At 36.2% G+C, this 21,987-nt stretch overlaps 2 protein-coding genes and 1 long non-coding RNA gene across 3 annotated transcripts; 2 read left to right on the top strand and 1 right to left on the bottom strand.

The window, feature by feature from the left end:
• Positions 1-6,864: 6,864 nt before the first annotated feature.
• On the bottom strand, positions 6,865-8,624 carry LOC129351380 (microfibril-associated glycoprotein 4-like). The gene is made up of 4 exons (XM_055020253.1): positions 8,585-8,624; positions 8,206-8,302; positions 7,892-8,062; positions 6,865-7,322 (listed from the first exon to the last, which is right to left on the bottom strand). The coding sequence occupies exons 1-4, from the start codon at positions 8,609-8,611 to the stop codon at positions 7,069-7,071; spliced, it is 549 nt and encodes a 182-aa protein (XP_054876228.1). The 5' UTR covers positions 8,612-8,624; the 3' UTR covers positions 6,865-7,068.
• Positions 8,625-12,201: 3,577 nt separating this feature from the next.
• LOC129351269 (uncharacterized) lies at positions 12,202-13,172 on the top strand. The gene is made up of 3 exons (XR_008604719.1): positions 12,202-12,233; positions 12,888-12,999; positions 13,086-13,172. It is a non-coding gene; the product is annotated as an uncharacterized LOC129351269 (long non-coding RNA).
• Positions 13,173-17,027: 3,855 nt separating this feature from the next.
• LOC129351396 (ladderlectin-like) lies at positions 17,028-19,421 on the top strand. Its single transcript, XM_055020263.1, has 6 exons — positions 17,028-17,057; positions 17,133-17,244; positions 17,938-18,050; positions 18,139-18,297; positions 18,371-18,482; positions 19,051-19,421. The coding sequence occupies exons 2-6, from the start codon at positions 17,169-17,171 to the stop codon at positions 19,116-19,118; spliced, it is 528 nt and encodes a 175-aa protein (XP_054876238.1). The 5' UTR covers positions 17,028-17,057; positions 17,133-17,168; the 3' UTR covers positions 19,119-19,421.
• The last annotated feature ends 2,566 nt before the right edge of the window (positions 19,422-21,987 follow it).

The following is a 21,987-nucleotide window of genomic DNA, read 5'->3' as shown; positions in this document are numbered from 1 at the left end:
TTTGGTCTAATTTCTATTGACCAAGAAAAGGCATTTGATCGAGTGGAGCGCCAGTATTTATGGAATAGTTTGAAGGCTTTTGGTTTCTCCTCTGGGTTCATTGCCATGATTAAAACCCTTTATTGTGGCATTGAAAGTGTATTGAAAGTCAATGGTGGTTTAAGTGCACCTTTTAATGTAAAGAGAGGTATTCGCCAAGGTTGTGCAATGTCAGGAATGTTGTATTCTTTGAGCATTGAACCTTTGTTATGTCAAATCAGGAAAAAGTTACAGGGGGTGAATTTAAATGAAATATCTTTACCTTTTAAACTTTCTGCATATGCGGATGATATTATTGTGGCAATCACAAAAGAGTCAGATGTCTTTATTTTAAACAAAATTATTGAGTGTTTTGGGAAAATTTCTTCATCCAAAGTCAATTGGAGCAAGAGTAAAGCTTTGTTAGTTGGTAAATGGACAAAACAAGAACCTAAATTACCTGATGAATTAAAGTGGTCGAAAAATGGTTTTAAATATTTGGGTGTTTATCTGGGAGATCAATTTGAAGTAATGAAAAATTGGGAAGGTTTTCTTGAACTGATGGAGGGTAAATTAAAGAAATGGCACTGGCTTTTGCCACGGTCTCCTACAGAGGTCGTACACTAATTATTAATAATTTGGTAACTTCAACTCTGGGCACCGCTTATCTGTTCTAGAACCCCACCAGGTCTTCTGGTAAAACTTCAGACAATCATTTTGAATTTCTTTGGGACAGATTACATTGGGTCCCTCAGTGTGTTTTGTTTTTGTCAAAGGAAGAAGGAGGGCAAGGTTTGATTCATTTAGAAAGTCGGAAAGCAGCATTTAGGTTACAGTTTTTACAGAGTTTTTTGTATGGTGATCAAAATGTTTTGTGGAGGCATGTCACAGAGTTTATTTTTTCAAAAGTTGGTAATTTAGGTTTTGGTAAAATGTTGTTCATTATGGACCTTTCAAAATATTGTGTAAAGTGTTTATCACCGTTTTATGTGAGTGTGTTAAAAGCTTGGAACCTCATGGAAACAAAGAGAGATGGGACATCCACATCTTTACATTGGTTGTTACGTGAACCCGTGCTCAAGGGATCTCGTTTGGGTTCAGCTTGGGACAACATGGTTATGATTCCTGAACTGTTGATGAAAATAGGGGTGGTTACGTTGAGACATCTGCTTGAACTTGTTGGATCTGAAATGAATGATGCTGTTTCCCTGGCTCGAAGATTGGAGATTCACTCTTTAAGAACTGTAGGCACTATGCTGGCGACATTTAACCGGATGTTATCAGAAGATGATAAAAGACTCATAAAGGATGGTTTGATGGCGTTTTAACGCCTGATAAAAGCTGATCCATTCTTTAAGTTGTGTTTAAGCCACAATTGAAAGATCTTGAATGTTCTGGACTCTTTTTACAGAAATATAAAAAAATGGACACTTTTGGACTCTGTGAATGGAAAGATATTATATATGAAATGTGTAAAGGCTTTGAACAAAGTAAAATTAAAAGATAAAAAAGATACTCCTTGGAGAGATTTTTTCAAAGTCGGTTTTGAGTTTAAACCTGTATGGGGATTACTTTATAAACCCCATTGACTAAAAATGTTGGTGATCTACAGTGGAGAATTTTGCATGGAATTATTGCAGTTAATGCTTTTGTTTCCATTATTAATTATTATTAATGTGTCAGATAAATGTCCTTTTTGTTCATTAAGAGAAACAATCTTTCATTGTTTTGTACAATGTTTTAGGTTAATAGATTTATTTACATTATTAAGAAATATTTGGAAATTATTTGGAGAAAGCTTTACAGAACAGTCTTTTATTTTTGGTTTCTTATATAGAAAAAAAAAGAAGAAATTGGACGACTGTTAAATTTTTTTCTTGGTCAATCAAAGCTTGCAATCTATTTGAGTAGGAAATTTAAAATTAATAATGAACAAAATACTGATTGTGCAAAACTCTTTAAGAGTATGGTCAGAGCAAGAGTGATGTTAGAGTATAAATATTATTTAAATGTGGATGAACTAAATGTTTTTAAAAATATTTGGGATTATGAAGGTGTTTTATTTACTTTAAATAATTCCGAATTATCATTTATGAATGTGTTAATTTGAAATTGTGGTGAATGTTTATGTTATGTGTATCATCACTGAGTGAATAATGAGTTTTTAAAAATCAAAATCAATCTTATTCAGTGTAATTTTCTAGTTCTATAGATTTAGTTCAAGTATTTTATTCATACTTTCATTATTTTTCATCTTATTATGCATGCTTATGTATTTGTATTCGTTACTGATTTTTTTTTTAAATAAAAAAAAAATAAAAAAATTACCAAGTTTTATAACTATTTGACTAGCATTAAAGAAAAAATCTTTATACATGTATTATCGGTTAACATTTAATTGTAATTTCTAGAAAATAAATGTATTGTTTATGACTTCTCACTATTCAAGAAAAAAAAAAATCCTTTGTACCACGATCTTGTTTTCTCATTATTTAAGAACCGGTTGCTAAAGCGGGTGACAGGATGGCGGAGAAAAGGTTAATGAAGAAGGTGTATTACACTCCGTCACATCCCGGTAGTTTAGGAGGAATCGAAAGATTGAAAAGAGCTTTGGAGGATGAAACGGGGGAGAAGGTTAAGACGGAAAAAGTCCAAGATTTTTTTATCTGAAGAAGACGCGTACACTCTTCACAAGCCTGCACGCATTCATTTCCCAAGTACAAAGTGATGCAATGGTTTTAACAGTAAATTGATTCCTTTGTGTATGATTTAAGTTATTGATATTATTTCAAAGTGATTTCAGCAGTTTACGAGAGTTATGATTCATTGCCAGGCAGTTGTAAGTGCTGCTGCTTGGAGGCCCTGAATTGCACAAAGTCTCTGAAGTCGAACCGGGATCCGTCGCTCCAGAGCCACAGGCGGTCCTACAAGGACGGAGCACAAGGAGAGAGAAGAAGTAAAGGCTGAATGTTTGAAATCTATAAATAATCTGTTGGGTTTAAAATAACAATAATTCCTTCAATTAGCAACTTTGTTCATTAATTTATTATCTAATGAATTTCTGGTAATTTCATCTAAAATGGGCAAAAAATTTAAATAATTTTTCTGAAGTCTCACAAATTCTGCAGAACAATAATTGCAATGAGCATCAGAACCTGATCCAAATCAATCTGTACGTCCTGGCCTGGCTGTAGCTGTAGCTTCTCAGCCAATCATATTCACTGTTGGTTGGTGCAGTTGCCAGGTTTCCACCTTGTGATGTACAGAAGCTCTAGAGAGGAGAAACAGAGAAGAAGAAAAACACACAGAAACATAAAAATATGAATACATTATATAAAAAAACAGAAGTAAAAGATGGTTTGCTCATTTGAACAGCTTGTTACCTCAGCCTGAGCCCAGCCTCCACTCCACCATCTCAGCTCCAGCCTCTCCATCATCTCCAGCACCAACTCCAACCGCCAGGTGTGTTGAAGTAGAAACGCATCTTAAAGTGACAGGACACCGGCCCTCGAGGCCTGGAGCTGCCCACCCAGAGACTCTACTGCATCAGGGAAAAACAAGGTTTTACAAACACTCAAAATTAAAAGGACTAAAACAAAGAGTTACTTGTAACTCCAGCAAATAAACAAGTTAATCTGAATTAAATTCAAAAGGACAATTTCAAGGCGTTAAAATGGAAGTAAGATTTTGTTTGTCATATTTGATATATAGTATTTTGATAACTGAAGGTAACATAGGTATTTAATTATCCTATAGAATGGAGCACACATATTCCTACCCCTTTAAAATGCAGCTTGAAATAGAAAACAATTTACAATAGTGCAGCACAAAGTGCTTTACAAACCAAAATCCAACTAAAACACAAAAGGATGCAACCAGAATATAAAAAACCATAAAAGCGTTGAGTGTTTGCTGGCTGCAGTAATGTGGCAGCACTGCCCCCTGCTGGGGGAAACTCAGACATTTAACACACGTCTCACTCCTCACCTCACAGTCCAGGTACTGGAGTCAAGTTTATTTGTACAGCACATTTCAGAAGCAAGGCAGTTCAAAGGGCTTTGCAAAAGAAAACCAGGTGAGTGAATGTAGTGTGAAGTGTTTCAGTTTTCTCTGGATTTGAGAAAGTCTGATACAAATACAGGATATTCCCCATTTATTGCTGCTTCTGGAGATTAATCATTTGCTTTGTTAGAGTCTGATGTGTGCTCAGATTCATGTCTGCAAATAAATCTGATAAGGTCTGTTGAGTTAAGTCAACATCTGCAGTGCCTGTTGGCACAACAATGAAATCTGTCTCTGTATTATGTGAAACTCCTAACTTCTAATCTGCAAGTCAAATAACCTCACAAGTTCAGATTTTAGACTCAACTGTGAAATGAAGAAACAATTTTGAAAACTTGTCAAGAAGTTAAAGAAGGATAAGAAGTTTGCAGCGTAAAGTCAACATGGCGTCGAGGTGGCGGGCGTTTGGATTTTGGTTCATCAACATCAAACTTCAGCTGAACATTTTCCTCCTTCTCTCAATTCTCACTCACTGAAAATAAAAATAAAACACAGACAGAATTTTAAACAAATGTCTGGTGAAGGACATTTAATAAATGTCACCAATTTCTATTGTTTCTCTAACTTTGTGTGTCTGGTAGCTTTGGAGTTTTCAGCCTGTTTGAATACAGAACAGCAGAGAAGTGACTTAATCTCACTATAAACATCAAGGTTTCGTAAAAAGCATTTAATTGTGTCGGTTTGTTAAATCTATGCCCTTGATTTTATTTATCTTACTGAAAACTAGAGTCAATTCTGAATGACCACAAACACAGGTTGATGGTTCGAATGCAATGTTTCTGCTAACTCACGACAGAAGGAAGCTGCGACTTGAGATCATGAATTTGTGTTCTTGCTTGCTTGAGGCCCAGATGTTGCAGCACTGACATGTGGCGCAGTCAGATTGAGTGGGCCGATGTTTGAACCCGCAGTGTAAAGGTGTGGCTCCTTACTGAATCAAAAATGCACAACATTCAACCAAGGGTGAAAATCCCATCTCATTATTGGGGATCAAAAATAGGAAAAATCTCCTAAGACCAATTTTATGGGGGTCAGCAGAGTTACAGTGAAATGTAATAAAATGTTTAAAACGTTTTTAAACCCCATTCAAGCTGCAGGAGCAAAAATAACTAGAAATGCAAATCAAACATGTTTTTCTCAGTAAGATTCCTGTTGAGAAGTAAAATTAAATTCAAATGTTGCTTGGATACGAGTTTTGTTCAGTCTCACTGATCTAATCTCTGCTACAAAAAGTTAAAGTTCTAAATAAAAGAAAAGCAGCTAATCAGCAACTGCTCTTAATAAAATTCCTCATAAACATATTGTAATGGCTCCCAATGCAAGCCACGGGATATTTAAATTATAACTTAAGTTGCTTATTTTAAAGCCTTTTTTAGTTTCGTCATGTCCTGGATGATGGAGAACCAACAGGCAGATAGAAATTAATATCTGAGGAGTATTTATAACTTAAATGGGACATTTAAATCTCCTGGGATTTACAGCTATAGTTAAATCAAGACTAAATCAAGACGCCTGTTCATTGTTGTATTTGAACCATAATAACTGGAACATGGACCAACATATTTGATGTTCATTGATGATTTGATGTTACTAATTTTCAAAAATGTTAATGCATTTGTGATGGTTTTGTTGACCAGTTTAACTCCACAAAACCTTGCAGCCAGTGGGAGAGAAACATCACATCATTCTGACTGCAACATGTTTATTCACCAAGAGCAGCTTTAAAAGAAAATACAATAAATTCAGCTGTGATTCTGAATGATTTGACATTCAAGATGTTATTCAGAAAAAAGACAAAACATTTTGATAAAAGTATAATATTAAGACCAAACAGACAGTTATTTTTTATGAGTTAATAGTTTTTTTCTCCACTTTTCTGACATATCTTCCATGTTGTAACTCAGAGAAAAGTCTGATCTCTTTTTATATCTCCTTTTCTCCTGTCATTGTTTGGCAACTTCTATAACATCCGACACACAGGATATTTTTGTTGTTGCATATGATGCCACAAGTTTTAGTCTATATTTAATATAGAAATATCATTCTGTTTAGTTCCTTTTTGTTTTATTTTTGGAAGAGGGATTAGACATTTTATGTAAAAAATGTGTTTCTTGATATGGGTTAAAGGTGAACAAAGAGAACATGTGGAAAAAAAGTTTTTCTTTCCCATCACACCACAATCATTCTGTATTGTTGTCAGATATTTGGACACATTTAAGCTACATAATCCAGTCATTTCTCCTCTTTATCACATCAGTGGAGTCAGCCTGAAGCCACTGCAGCAAACATTTATACACCACATGCTTTTGTAATTGTTCTTAATGACGGTCAGTTTATTTGAACCAGAGAAAAAAATAAAATGTTAAAATTATACTAATAAGTTTCCTGCTCTCTTGATCAGGAAGTGGTTAAAACTACAAACATCGGTCCCGGAGGACAACTACATGTGATCAATGTATTGACTTTATTTAAACTAATTACAAGAAAAATAGTTGGGTACAACAAAGTATTTTAAGAAGCTCATTAATTAAACTCATTTTATTTGTCTAACATCAGATATACTTTTTTCTCTGGGAGTGACATAAACAGATCATTAAATAGATATAGAGGTTGACATTGACACAGCTGAGCGTAAAATTTAGAATTATGGAAGATCTAGTTTTTTTCAGTTAATTGCATTTAACCAAAAGATTTGGTTCTAAAAAATGTTTCCATTTGGCCCAATTTCTGTTTTAAAACTGGCTTATTTTAATTTTTACATATAAAAAAATACAGACACACAAATATTGCTGCTGGCATTTTATTTATTATCAGAGATAAATTGGTTACAGGTAGCAAACTCTCACCAATGATTTAAAGAACAATCAACTGGATTATATTGATTAGTAATCAAGTGAACTTTTGACTCATGTTTGAAGCTAAAAGTTGATGGTTGATTATAAGAAAAAAGCAATTCATTATTTTTTGCTGGATGTTTAACCTGCAGATTTACTGGGCAGGACGGATCTTCATGCTGATGCTCTTCAGGGAGTAATTAACTCCCTTCCATGTACCCCATTCCACTCCAATAGCATAGAGTGTGTCATCAGCCCCCCAGCGATAAACCCCATTGGGTTTTGTACCATGACAAGCATAGTACCAGAAAGCACCGAGATGAATTTTGGCACAGTTGCCGCCCGACTCGTCCTGGTCTTTGTCAAAGGTGGAAAATTTCATTCCATTGTGACGGACAAGGCTGTCTCCTGCAGAAATAATAATAGGATACAAAAACTATATGAATAAAACAGACATTGTGTTGAAAGCTTCAATATTGAAAAAAACAAAATAAAATTGTAATTTCAATATGAAAAAAATACAGGCTTTGGGTTAGGGATTTATTTCACAATGTTTTGTGACATAAATCACAAACATTGCGAGTTAATCTCTTACTGGGATATTATCAATGAGATCAATTAAATTTACTTTGCTCAGGTTTTGTGCTGTTAACTACCAACATCAATCTTCCTGCTTCAGAACCTTCAGAACAAACTCTGGATTTAGATATTATTGACACAACACATTTAATTCCATCAAGGCGTTTTTCTCTTAATCTGAATGGTCTAGCTACAGTAAATTATTTATTATTATTATTATGGTTATTATACATCTGCACTAACACAGGAGTTCCTCAGGGATCCATACTCAATGCCTTGATTACTTTCCAGATCCAGCACAAGTCTAATTATTTCATTTGCCAAGGGATAAACAGTGATGGGCATCATCCATCCATCCTGTCTAGTAAAGTTAGAATGTGTTTTTTCTCATGACTCACCAGCGCCCCCTTTGTTGTTGAAACCGCTTACATGCAGAAGGTAACCCTCACACTCAGCATCGACTTTAAATGAAGAGTAAAGAGCAAACGTTTTGTTTCCTTCAAAGTCCTCCATGTCGACCATCAGTTCATAATTCTGACTCCGTGTCAATTCATGGATGTTATCAAGACCTGCACAGACATGGAAACTATTAAATTTAGATTTTGCATTAAACACCTGGTTAATCTGGGTTTGCAGGAACTGAGTTATAACTATGTTATAAGTAAATAAATAAACCAACCATACATTGACTAACTGTTTAGGTCGGTGTCACCCAGCCAGTACTCTCCAGCAGCGTTTCCAAAGCCTCTCTTGTACTCCGCCCAGGGTCTGTAGAAGTTTACAGAGCCATCCATCCTCCTCTGGAAAACCTGGAACAACAAAGGAATCTGATCAAGAAGTGAACAACGTTCTGACTGACACACTCAGGGTGAAAAGGAAGTGGGTTGTACCAACTCTGAATTGGTATCAATAATCAATATTTAAACATGACAAAACTGATCAAATCTTATCTCAGGCAGGTGAAAATGGAAGGACAATAAAGACTCTTCTTTCAACAGAACTTGATGTTTGTTGGATGAAATCCCCCAAGAATCCTGAGATGAACCAAGTTGAAGTGTAAACAGAGAGAGTTCATGTAGAGATGGACTCACCGTCCAGCGTCCTCCCTCTGAGTCCATGTCGCAGTAAGCCTTCACACAAACACATTCATGACTTGATGCAGTTTTTATTATGTAATGCAATGTCACACTTTATATGGAAAAATAAATACTATCAAGAAAGTTCAGTTTCAAATAGTCAGTTTATGTAATGTGTATGAAGATTAAGTAATAACATCCTCAGCATTGTTAACAGATAAACCTCCAGTCTTGGTCCTGCACAGAACTTTAATCTGGATCTTCATTTTTATGAACAAACCAAACATAAAGTTCACCTGAATAGCAGATGTAGATCCACTTGGATAGATGATGTAAACTCCACTGGGAAGTTTCTTGTTCGTATTGTAGATGTCATTGCAATCACGTGGCAGTTGGTCTCAGCCGCTTCACAGCTGATCAGCAGTGGAGCCAGGAGGAAGAGAAGTGATAACAGCTGGAAGACAGAACATGACACCTTCTGAACATCATCAGAGAAACTCTGATTAACGTTCATTTAGTCAGATTAAACCTGATCCCTGATCTTGTCCTGCATGTGGCCTGTAAGCTGTGCTGCCAGATTTTAAGTCAGAATTATGCTGAATTCTGCCTTAACAAAGGTTTCTGGTTGGTTTGATCCTCCATTTTTTAACAACTCATTTCATCAGTCCTGTTAACAAATGTTATTTCCAGAGCCAAAACTATGTACAGTGTTTACATGCATTGAGTGTTTGGATAAATTTAAACACTCAAATTCACTCAACATTTCAGTGACTGAACAAAATATCAAACATTTTAAATAATTAACAAACTCACTAGAAGTTGTTTAATTTTTACATTTTTTGACTACATAGTTAAATATCTTGTTGTTGTTTGTGTTCATATTCTAATCATTATTGATGTTTCATAATTTGTACATTTTATGTACAATGTCTCTGTGCTGGTTTTTATTTTGGTCATTTGTTGTTAACAAGATTTTAAACATTAAAAATACCTTTCCTTGTTAAAAAATAAAGATAGATAAATTATTTTTTATTTTTTTACAGTGCAAGTTACAGGCTTACCTTCATCTTTACTGTTGATCTGGATAAATTGATCAAACTTGATGAAAATCTGGAGTTTGACTTGCAGCACAATGAAATTCCCTGTTAATGTAAAACATAGAGAAACTTTAGTGGACAAACTCAGTTGTAAATGAATTCATGTGTTCATCTCACCTGCAGCTGGAATGAACTTGATTCCAAACTTCTGCTTCTCCTCTGTGTCTCCGACGTTCAGACTCCGTTATTATATACCTGCTGATGTGTCACCTCACCTTGATGATCAGGAATCTAAATCAAACATCACCTGATGAAAAACATGAGCTTGGTTTCTTCATTTTACAGAGCAAATACTCGATCCAGGATCTGGACTAAGGTGTGGATGAAATAGAACTAGTGAACTCAAAGAAGATGTGAGCAAACAATATTTATGCCTGGTTTCTAAAATTGTTGTATCTTTTCTAATAGACATATTTACTCAGTGTTTTCATCAGGCCATTTAGTCAATACATCTGTATCCTGGAAGAAACCTGACCCAACATGCCACACACAAGCAAAACATTGGCCAGCATCCTGTTGGTATTGGATTAGAATTGATCATATTGATCATATCTAATGTATTTCATATCGATTAGATCCACATTCAGCCGATCAAACATCTTGCTGTTGCATGTCATTATGTCTGACTTCGTCATGCTGCTTCGCGCTGATGAACGCAGGCCTGAGAACAGTGTTTCTTCTTCTTTAGGTTTTAACGGCAGCTTGCATCCATTTATTGTTGCACTACTGCCATCTATTGGATCCCAATATCTATCTCTTAAATTCTCAAAATAATCCCAATGTTAGAACAGGTGTTTATTGAGGGATCGGCTTTTTCACAGTCACATGGCAGCAGCTGGACATCAGGGTGATGATGATCAGGTGTGACTTGTCAAAGCTCAGCAGCAGCTGTGACGACTCTCATGCAAACTAGTTATCTTAAACAACACAGGTAAATGTCTGCAGGACAGAGAAACATTTCCCTGCAGCCAGAAGAAAGAAACTTGATTTGTTTTCAGGCAAACGCTGAACTAAGCCGACTATCATGAAACCTTCAGGTAAGATTGTTATTTTGGTTGTTCAAAGGTAAGAAAAATAAATTTACACAATTTTGCCTAGAAAGTTCATTCGCTCTAATTTAACAGGAAATTTTTATTGACTCTCTTTAACACAGATAAAAAAAAAAACTATCAGTGATAATTTAGAGAGTATTCCAAGTTATAATTTTTTATTACAATAAAATATTAAATCTATTTCTATGAAAGACACTGGCTCATGAAGAAAACAAATCAAATGAGTGTTGCATAACATTATCAAGGTTTAAAGTTACTGTGAAACATTTTAAGGCCAATTAATTCAGGAGACATTTTGATGCAAAATCTAAGTTGTACAACTTGTAGTCAGACTCCATAGATTAGGAATTTTATTATATCTGATATATTTAAAACAAGGCAAATAAACATTGCTTTTACAAGCACTGCTTGTTTGAAACAGAATTAACAAAGTAAAGCTGTTTTTATGTCTGTTTGGAGCAACATAAATTCATATTGTAGTATCAGGAGCTTTCAGGAAGAGAATAACACCAACAAAAGGATTTATGATTTAAATCTCAGGTTAATTTTTTTTCTCAGACATATTTCAACAGGATGTTCATCATAATTTATTACCTGTTGCAATTTACCTGGTTATCGATCGTTCTGGCAGCAGCTATGCACATTTAGTTTCAGTTTCGTCAAGCCAAACTTTCACAGGCCTTTTAGGATCAGCATGAGGCAAAGTTTAGATGAGCCTCTGCTGCACCACCTGGGTATAATAATTAGGTCATTAAGACGCTGGAGATCTGATCCACACAAGGAGGTAATTCAGACAATTCATTCCAGTGTTTATCTAAAAACTGGAGGTCTGGAGTTTGACACCCCTGGCATGTATAGTATGTCTAAAAAGTGAGACGGGACATTTAAAAAAGTAAAACCAAATACTTTTTATATTCATCAGGAACCTGAAAAAAAAGTCAAAGTATCAGACAGAAGAATAATTTTGCTTGTAATGTTGAGTTTTGTCAGAGTTGACAGAAATTGCTCTCTAGTGAAAGGACTCATTATCAACCTTCCTCCAATCAACTCAATCAGTTTAAATTCAACCTTCCAACTTAAGGAAGTGAATGTAAAGTTTGGAAAAAGGAACTAAAACTCATCTCTGTAATTTTGCTGATTGAAATAATTCTGATCATCCTATCAGAAAAAGGGTTGTACTGATTTGAGATATTGTGAAAAAGGGAAAGGAACTTTCACAACGTAATTAGTTTTTGTCACACTTTTGGATTCAGATATTTTCTGGCCTCACCTTTATAATATGTAGATGTCAGAATATTGTTTCTTCCTTGACCAATTCTAAGTTGTGTATATAAGATAATCCAATATCTGGTAAATAATCTCCTGGTTTTGTTTCTTCACAGCTTCTGAAATGGAATTCTGGATCCACATCATTGTGCTGGTGACGGTTCTCACTTTCTCATTCTTGGGCATGTTTCATTTTGCGGGTCTTGCTTTATCAAATCCACAGATTTGCAAGACATGAAACCAGCACTGGTACGGTTCGATGTTCCTGTTTCACCCCAGTAACACTGAAAATGATGCTTCCTGTTCGACAAAAGGTCGAATTAAAACCAGGAGAATGAAAAATGAAAGTTTAATTGTGCAGCCGGGAGGTCTCGGGCTTTGAGGCAAAAAGTGTGAATCAGATTAAGTACTGGACTATTAGTAATATAGTAGGAATATAGTAGGAATATTAGTCTTGTTTAGCCTTTCAGCCCAATCCTGACTAAACCTTTGACATTTAAATATTCCTGTGAAGCGGTGAGCTTAAGTCCACCAGACTGTAACTATTATTGGGAGTTTTTTTTTTCTTTTTTTTCTGAGCACCAGAATCAAATGTCTTAATTCCCTCATCAGCAGTCGGTCACTCAGACCTGGAATAAGCCTTTAGTGTGAACTAAAGTGTTGGAGCAGAGAGGCGGGAAATGGACATGGGCTCCCCAACAGGAAGTCAGGAGTTTCTGCAGAGACACAATCGAACCATTGTTTGTCTAGTTTCTACTGAAAATATCTTATTACACTTCAAATAAGATATTTAGTAACTTTTCAGCTAGTTGATTGCATAATTCTGCTAGTTGAACTGGAAGTTTTACAATTTTCCCCGTTATAAGTGAAATGTGTAACTTGTTTCTTCTGATTTGTTCACAGCCGTCTTTTCCTTCCACTTATTATTTTGCATCCCGCCTTTGATGGGTTTCCTTATATTCCTGTTCCACACTTTCAAGTACATGATTGAATCATCTAGTCAGGCATATATTCAGTAAGTCAAACGCCTTCTCGTCGTTGTCTGTGTTCAGTGAGATGATTTTAAAGGCTGTCTCACAGCTTCGTTTTGTTGGCACACAGATGGATGAAAGTGGTGATGGAGAATCGGAGGGATAAAGAGCCTCAACCCTTGGCTTTCTGAAGCTGCTGCCTGCAACTTCAATTCATCTGGCATGAAAAAAGCTGTTCTATTAGATAGCATGTGATGAATGTACTTTAACTTTTAGGCTTGAATTTTCTCTGGAAATGATGAGGGTTGATTCTCATTCTCTGTACACATTTATGAATTAAAAGTAAAAAAATAAACTTTTTCTTAAATTCTTCATTCTAAGTAATTTAGTTTCTTAAACCACTGAGGCAAAAGGGAAACAATTCCTGTGCAATTCTTTTACATCTCTTTCCTACTACATAGTTTTGCTTAAGATGGCAGAACTTCCAGATTTAAATCATGACCTGCTATGTTTTGACCTCCTGGGGGAAAATTGTGCCATCTGGTGGTCAAACAGAAACGCTGAAAGCTAAAACAAGTTCTTGTATTTTTTATCATTTTTTATTTTTTTTTTTTTTTTTTACTTGAACCAGCACCTGTTACATTATGGGAAACTGGCAATAACAAGAGGAAATGTTGATGAAATAAACAGAGTAACTGGGAAACGACAGAGGGAAAAAAGCCCAAACAATGAATGGAAAAAGAAAAGCTTCAAACTGTCTTGCAAAGCCAAATGAGAGGGAAAAAACTGTTATGATTTATGTTGGGAGTTAATTAGGCAGAGGATCTAGTATAGCTTGTATTTAGAAGACATGTTGGATATAAATCAGGTGTTGAATTTAATGTATTTTACTATTTAATTTGTAAATATTTAGTTCCATGTAAATTTCCACATAGGAAATTTGGATTACTTTTGATGACTATAAAGAAATAGTCAAATGGCAGGTTTGTTTTTTCTTCCATTCAGCAGCAGCTTCATGCATGGGGTGGGAGACAGTCCTTCTGTCTGCCACCTGTACTGGGTCAAAGATCATTGTAGGACAGAGCTGAACATAAATCCCATGATGCCACAGAGTTGATCTGCATCAACACCGCAGTTGAAACTGATGCCGTCTGGACCTGCAGCTTTTTGCACCTTGAACTTTCACAGCTTGTTCTTCACATGAAAACACTAAAACCATTGTCAGAGTTCACCTCCTTCTCTCTGCCAACACCGAGACGCCAACGCCTGTTTTTACCATTTAGATACAAACTGTGCATATTTTACTGGTTTCTATAAAAACTGTCCAGCATTCAGCTGCTGCAAAACTCTAAAAACGGCTGCAAGGATCTAGATTACGGTTTTTAGTTTCGCACAGTGCATTGAGTTGCTTGCCACTGTTGAATGACGTCCTGCAACCCCGGTCCAACACGCTTCAATAAAAGCCCTGAATCACCTCCTTGATGTTTTTCTGTTTCTGGACAACACTGAGACTCTGATGCATGTTTTTTTTGTTTTGTTTATTTGCCATTTAAACTACTTCTGGGCTGGTTTCATTCAGCTTGTACAGAACTCAACTGCTCATGTGTCGACCACGATGAGGGTGCAGGATATTAAAGGGATCCACAATTAGATGTAACAATTCACTTTATTCATGAAATATGTATTTTAGATGTAAGTACAATACAGTAAGAGTACTGCAGGGTATTTTAAAAATTTTCAATAAAATATTGTCATACGAGTTACAAGTTTGTTCACACCACAATGCATTCTGGGTAATTGACATCTAATGGTCCAGCAGCCAAAACAGAGAAGAGTAATGTTATTGAGCCTTTTCAATTGAACCTTTGAAATCGATCTGTCAGTAGAAGATCAACGGTCGATGTCCCCGAGAGTGGAGAAGATGATTTCCACTGTGCATATCAATGCTTATTAGGGTGAAAGTGGTTCATCTATTCAAATAGTAGTTCCAAGCAACTAGAAGAGGTTGTTTGAAGGTGAAGCCTCAATATTTCCTCTAATCTACGTTTCAAACTGGGGAAGTGAAGACTACGCGTTGTGCTTCTGGCAGAAGGCCAGCAGATGGGGCTGGTATTTGTGGGATGCCATTTCATGTAGAAATGATTTACATATGTAAACTAAATTAAAATGTTATGATCAAAGGTTTGGCTTTCCATTACACTTTTGTCTTTTAGAAGCTAAACTTGGACTTTGGTGTTGCTAAAATCTTTTTTGTTTTTTTATTTCTGCAGCTCAGCAATAACAGCCTTCAACAAAGATGCAATCAGACACAAGAGTGGCAACTAGTACCAGCATGAGCTGTGCTTCAGATGTGAATGATGAGTTGGAGCAAAGTCAGAACATTTACCAGTAAAATGAGACTGACAAAGGTCAACGAAGGTCGCGACAGGATTCTGCTTTCAACTAGAATGAACCAACAAACCTGCGGAGTTTCTCCAAATCATTCCCAGAGCCCCACCAGACATCTTCAGACGTTACCACAGACACCCCAAACTTCCAAAACAATATATTTAAGAACTGTCAGTTTTCCTTCTCAAACTGGGTTAAAAATGTGAGAGTCAAAGGTCAAGATGCAACCAGCAAATCCCAAAGTGAACATCAGAATAAAAACTGATGGCTTCAGTTTCTTCAACCAGCTGCAGAAAATAACAAGAGTTTCCTTAACGACTGACTTCAACACCCAGAAGAGCGGCCTGGTCAACTTTCCACTCTAACAACTCTTACAATCTTTGGCAGATTTCCCAAAAGACATGATATCAATCAACAAGCTCAATAAAATGCCACCATTTTTGGTTTTGGGAATCTGCCTGGCAGATGTAGTTTGAGGTGATACACATTCATCTTTCCATTTTCAGGCAACAGAGGCTAAACTAAGATGATATATGAACATGACATTTGCATGTTAATACTATTGAAAGCATGAAAGAATATATTAGTGAAATTCAAACTGTAGTTTTGCAAAGCACTAATGAACGATATGAATATTCATGTTTAGATGCCTCCTAGTCTAGACCTTAGTAAGGACGACTCAGCGATTTGTGAAACCCTGAGAAGGTGAAGCAACACAAAATGACAGTTTTAATTTATATTCTGATTTTATCTTAGGCATGTTTCTTCACCCAGCACTCAATTGTATGTTAAGTCAATAAGTCACTCTAAAACATGTGTCAAACTCAAGGCCCGGGGGCCAAATCCAGCCCGCATAGCTTTTTATGTGGCCCTCCACAGTCTAGACTAAACACTAAGAGTGATTAAATATTATATTATCATTCATATCAATACAGTTTTTATCTGTTTACTGCCAATATATATCAATCAATCCCTCCAGTTTCTTGAGAATTTAGTTGATGTATGATCATAGTCCATGATTTATACAGCGACTAAATAAATAGTCGCATTTAGGGACTGAAAAGATCTTCAATAATATTATGTCATTTTAAGAATTCATTGACATATTATCAGTTTGTGAACAGGTTTTATCAACACATTCTGGCACAACCGGCCCTTTAAGAACCTTCATGATCTTGATTTGGCCCAAAACAAAAATGAGTTTGACACTTTAGACTCTAAACTGTCCCTAAGTGTCTATGAGTCTGAATGATTTTATGTCCTGTGTTGTCCTGTGATGGACTGGTTCCCTGTCCCCAATACTCACTGGAGAGACACCAGTGTGGAGAATAATCATTTCATCATTTCTCCTGGCTAAATTACAGACTTTGACCTTTGGAAAATGTTCATAGAAATAAAAACTACCAATAAATGGTTAAAAACCAGCAGTGTTAAAGTACAGGCCTTAGTCGCTACTCTTTCAGTTAATATTCATGCAACCTTCTTGCTGCAACTGTCACATCCATGACAAGCACAAATTTGAGGTTTGGTTTTGGTCAATGGTGATGAAGCAAGGTGTGAACTAGATCTGGTTATGTCGTGCAATTCTGTGGACTTTTTATCAGAATCATTTCCTCATGTTGTGTCAAGATTAGAAGCTCTATAAATATCCAGTGATTCTGCAGTGAAGGCTGCAGGAGCTGCCTGGCTAAGAACACGGATCACTCTTCATCAGGTTCGCTGAACAAATTTCTGCTCATCTTTTTTACCAACATGTTTGGATTTTATTAACACGTATGCTTTATTTCAGTTTGCCTTCAGCTTGCCCCATCACTTCATCTCCATCATGAAGTTGTCGGCTGTGTTCCTGATGGTTTTCTCCATGATGGCTCTGACCAGTGGTTTCCAGTACCACATTTGCAGTGAGTATTTCTTCCTTATCAAGCCCTGCTTAAGTTACTAAAACACAGAAACACAAACCAACTCTAGTTTAGATTATCTACAGCTGCTCCAGATTGTAGCTCTACTGATAAACATTATCTGGTGTTTTTGTCATTGTTTTCTGATTTCCTCAGTGTGACTGCTTGGAATCACAATTCTGATCCTTAGTAAATGTGACACATCTTCTTTAATAAAACAATACTTTTTCTTCAGTATATTTCCTATATTTATGATTTGAATGTCGTCACTGTTCATTGTACACTGTACACACATCCTGGTTGTGATCTGCACAAGAGTCACTGGTTTTCCTGTCATTGAGGGAGTTAGCTTCTTTATAATAAGTGTAATGTTGCATCATTAAGACGAATGCCATGAACACTAGAGGTGATGATAAATCAGCAGAGGTCAATAGATCAACCACTGTCCTCCTCTGATCTGCCATGACAGAGATTTGACTGAAATACCCGTGTCCAGCAGGTCATGGTTGCTCATTTTCATTAAACAATGGTCGCCCATCTGTTGCCAATTCTGTGACTTTCTAACTATATTTGGCAAATAGGATATTTAAGACAAAAAAAACGGTCAGACTTTTTAAATGTTGATCAGACAGAAAACTGGAATCAGTGAACCACCGACATACAGCTGTTGACTGGAACTCTGCTTTTGTTTGGCAGGTTACCGACCTTTCTACTTCCCTCGTGTTAAGTTGTGTCCTCCTGGCTGGACGAAAATCAGAGGTCGCTGCTTTCTCTATGTTGCCAGAGCCAGGACTTGGGCTGATGCTGAGGTGATTTCCAACATAAATATTCTCTTTTTTCCTCTTGCTCTCTTTTATTTCACTGATCTTAATGAACAAAATCCACTTCATACCTCAGAAAATTGTTGTGCATTTTTTTGTAGAAAAATGTCTGTCCATGGGAGCAAACCTTGCATCAGTTCGTAACGCGTATGAGTATCGATGGGTTCAGGCTCTGATACGTGCAAGAAGTCGCAGGTCTGGAGAAACATGGCTGGGAGGCTCTGATGCACAGCAGGTATTTCCATTACACTTTCTGTGTGTATTTTGTGACTCTGAATGAAATGTGTCATCTGCTGACACCATTCTAGGAGAGAACGTGGCTGTGGAGCGATGGAACTCCGATGAGGTACACAAACTGGTGTCGAGGGCAGCCTGATAATGCCAGACGCAGCCAGCACTGTTTGCAGATGAACTGGTCAGGTAAAAGACAATATCACACGTCTGTTTTCTGAGTTGATGAATGGACTTGTGGGTGACTGGATTATTTACTCTCCATATTGTAAACACACATCTGAAGTTAAATCTGACAAAACTTATGTTGTTTTTGGTTGGTTAGAATCACCCAAATTATTGCAAAAAATATATATTTGTTTTAGATTCATTTGTAATTTTCTTCTCAATCAGATGTTTTCATACATTTTGGTCAGTATCAGGGATAAACTGTATGAACCCTTAGGCTTTCTGACCAAAATGTGTAAACTTCTGAATTTGAATAAATTACAGAAACGGTCTCTCACAAGGTTCAGTTTTCTGGCATTTAGCAAAAATAAATAATTCTAACTGACCTAAAAAAGAGAAGTTTGAACTTATTTAACTTCAGATAAGATAAAAATTGTGGATGTTTTCAACAGCAGGAGTTTATATTCATTTTTTGTTGCAAGATGATTCATTTCATCATCCTTTCCAATCATTTTCATAATCCTGCGTCGGTGACTTCAGGGATTTCAGTACGTGATATTTCACTGATAATTTGTTCTCTTTCTCCTAGGCCGCAAGTGCTGGGATGACTTGTGGTGTAATTACAAGCGTCCTTCGGTCTGCATGAAGAAACTCTGAAAACTGTGAAGTTACTAAAAAGGCCTGATGTGTTGAACAGAACCAGTGGAGGATCAGAGCTGCTGTTTCTGTTTTCCTGCCTTTTTGCATCTTCATAGAAAACCCAAAAGATATTCTGCTTCTCTACTTTCTATCATTTCTCTGTTTAATGCAACCTAAGCAATGAAGCGACAAGCAAACAGCAGCTGGATTGTCTCTCTGTAATAAAATCAGACTGAATGAGTTTTAAGAAAGAACCTTTTATGCAAAACTTTCTTCTATTCTTTGGCTGAGCAAAAATAAAACTTTGAGCAATCAAAACAAGATGATGTGTGTTTTATTCTGTCCATGTGTTGTTCTGATGTTTTCATTATTTTTAACACAATCAATCATGTATGAGTTATTAAAACAAATATCACATTATAACAAAGAACTTTTCACATTCTTAATATAAAGTATTTCTGTGTGAATGTGATTTATTGTTCCAGCATAAAAAGTTTTCTTGTACATTTCCTGTTCACGTAAAAATTGCTTCTTTGTATCTATACAACATTTAAGTTCAGCTTTTTCCTCTTCCATCATCACCCATATAAAATGTCACAGATGTGATACTTGCACTGAATCACTGCAAAGAAACGTACTAAATAATATATTCATGATTCTGAAAACTTAGTTGAAGGTTTTACGTCATCTGCATCACTCTAATGACAAACTTTCTAGAATAAACCTCAGTCCATCTGAGATGCTACATCAGCTCATGTATTTTGGTGTTTTCTACTATTAAACAGTTTTTTGGGGAACTTGTTTCTTTGTTTTCCGGGAGCTTTGCCCGTGCCAGAGCTTCTCCCCATGATCTTCCCACTAAAGTTGGAGTTACTGATTAAAGGCTCACAGACTCAATCTTCTCCAGTGGACGTCTAACAAGCCCCCTGATTACAGACATGCTATCCATGTGTATATACAAAAATCTATATATACACATTTATTGATTTTTTATTTTCTTTTTTTCTTGGGTTTTATTCTGTCAAAGAGACTGAACATGTTGTTGCTTTGTTTATGTTTTGTTAATATCTTATCTGACTGTATTTTACTCCTTTAGGTTATTTGTAAAATATACAAATAAGGTTAAAAAAAATCTCGTCTGTCTTGTTTGAGATTTGGAATAAAAGTAAGTGCAGAGTTAAAATGCATATAAAGGCATATGTAGAGTTTGAACAATTAAAATGGCAGCTATAAACGTTTTTAGAGGAGATCTCAAACATGTGGATCTAAACTTGTGACCAGTTCTGGTCTCTAATCCCAGTGGTACCAGGGATCCATTGTATTTTTTTGTAGTGTGCATTTATGCTGACATCTAAAATCACTAAATAAATTACAAAAGCCAGCAAAAGCATGGTAAATAGTTCATCTGTTTGTAATTTAATCACTGTTTTAATCCAGATATTTCTTGATTTTCTTTGGTGTTGAAGAAAATCCAGTCTGAGACATCGAGGTCAGGATTTGGCCTGCAGTGCAGGAAACACTAAGATGTGATCTAGAAGAGGTTGAATGAAGGTAAAGATGTTTGCGAATGTAGCAAACATCTTCACACTTCAACACAGACAGCTCAACGGTCCTGAGGCTTCGTCAGTGGCTCCAGAGAATATCAGGATCCACTGGATCAGAAACACAACTAGATCCAGCAGGACCAGTAGAGACACAGGTCCATTATCTTAAGTCATCAGAGAATCATTAATGACTTTTAAAAGTGCAGCCAGTGCAGTGAAGGGCTCTAAATCCAGACAGAAACTTTCCAAACTGTTTCTCTGCTAACTGTCTTATTCCAGTCTGTTAGGTAGGAAGGGAAGGTGACTCAGCGGTTTCTAACGGTTCTGTTCAAATGAACCAAAGTTAGCTTTCAAGTGTCTGATTCATTTGTAAGTTCATATTATGAAAGCATGAAAGAATATATTAGTGAAATTCAAACTGTAGTTTTTGCAAAGCACTAATGAACGATATGAATATTCATGTTTAGATGCCTCCTAGTCTAGACCTTAGTAAGGACGACTCAGCGATTTGCGAAACCCTGAGAAGGTGAAGCAACACAAAAGACAGTTTTAATTTATATTCTGATTTTATCTTAGGCATGTTGTCTTTACCTAACACTCCTTATTTCATAGCAGGTTATTAAGCAAAATTAAACTCAATTTTATCAATTGAATATGTTTTAACTATATTTGAATCTTTTTATGTTTCTTGCTTTGTAGCTCAATAGAGCAGTTGATGGGATTGTTGTCTTGCGACAGTTTCCTCATGTTCTCTGGGTACAGCCTCTTCCTCTGACGCCTAAATATGACTGTTGGGTCAACAGGTCACTCAAACTGACCCTTTGTCTCTATGAGTCTGCATGATTGTATGTCCCATGTGTTTGTTTTGTTCTGTGATGGACTGGTGACCTTTCCAGGTGACCTTTCCAGGGTCCCCCTGCTTTGTCCCCAATGCTCACTGGAGAGACACCAGCAACACAGAGCCTGCACTGATATCTGATGAGGAGAGTAACCATGCATGTTCTGACCTGAATGAACTGATAACGTACTGAACAGTGAGTTTTCTACACCTCTACCTGACATGTGTTTAGGAATTTTTGAGGGAGGCCAGAAATCATAGTTGGTTTGCTCTTTGACTAGGCCACTCCAGAACTTTTGCTTTGATGGCCATCAAATCATATCTGCTGTGTAGATCAGTTGGATGCTTTGGATTCTTGTTTTGCTGGAAAGTAAATATTCTCTGAAGCTGTAGTTCTTTTGCAGATTAAATAAATAATCATCCAGGATGTTTTTGGCATTTTGCTGCTTTCATTTTATCTATCTCAGGATTGACTTTCTTTTTTGCCAAGTAGACTTTTTCTATT

This window comes from Poeciliopsis prolifica, unplaced genomic scaffold, assembly GCF_027474105.1.
Source record: "Poeciliopsis prolifica strain line A6 unplaced genomic scaffold, Auburn_PproV2 SCAFFOLD066, whole genome shotgun sequence".
NCBI classification, from domain to species: Eukaryota; Metazoa; Chordata; class Actinopteri; order Cyprinodontiformes; family Poeciliidae; genus Poeciliopsis; species Poeciliopsis prolifica.
The sequence above is the reverse complement of the archived record's forward strand: the minus strand, read 5'-3'. Positions and strand labels throughout refer to the sequence as shown.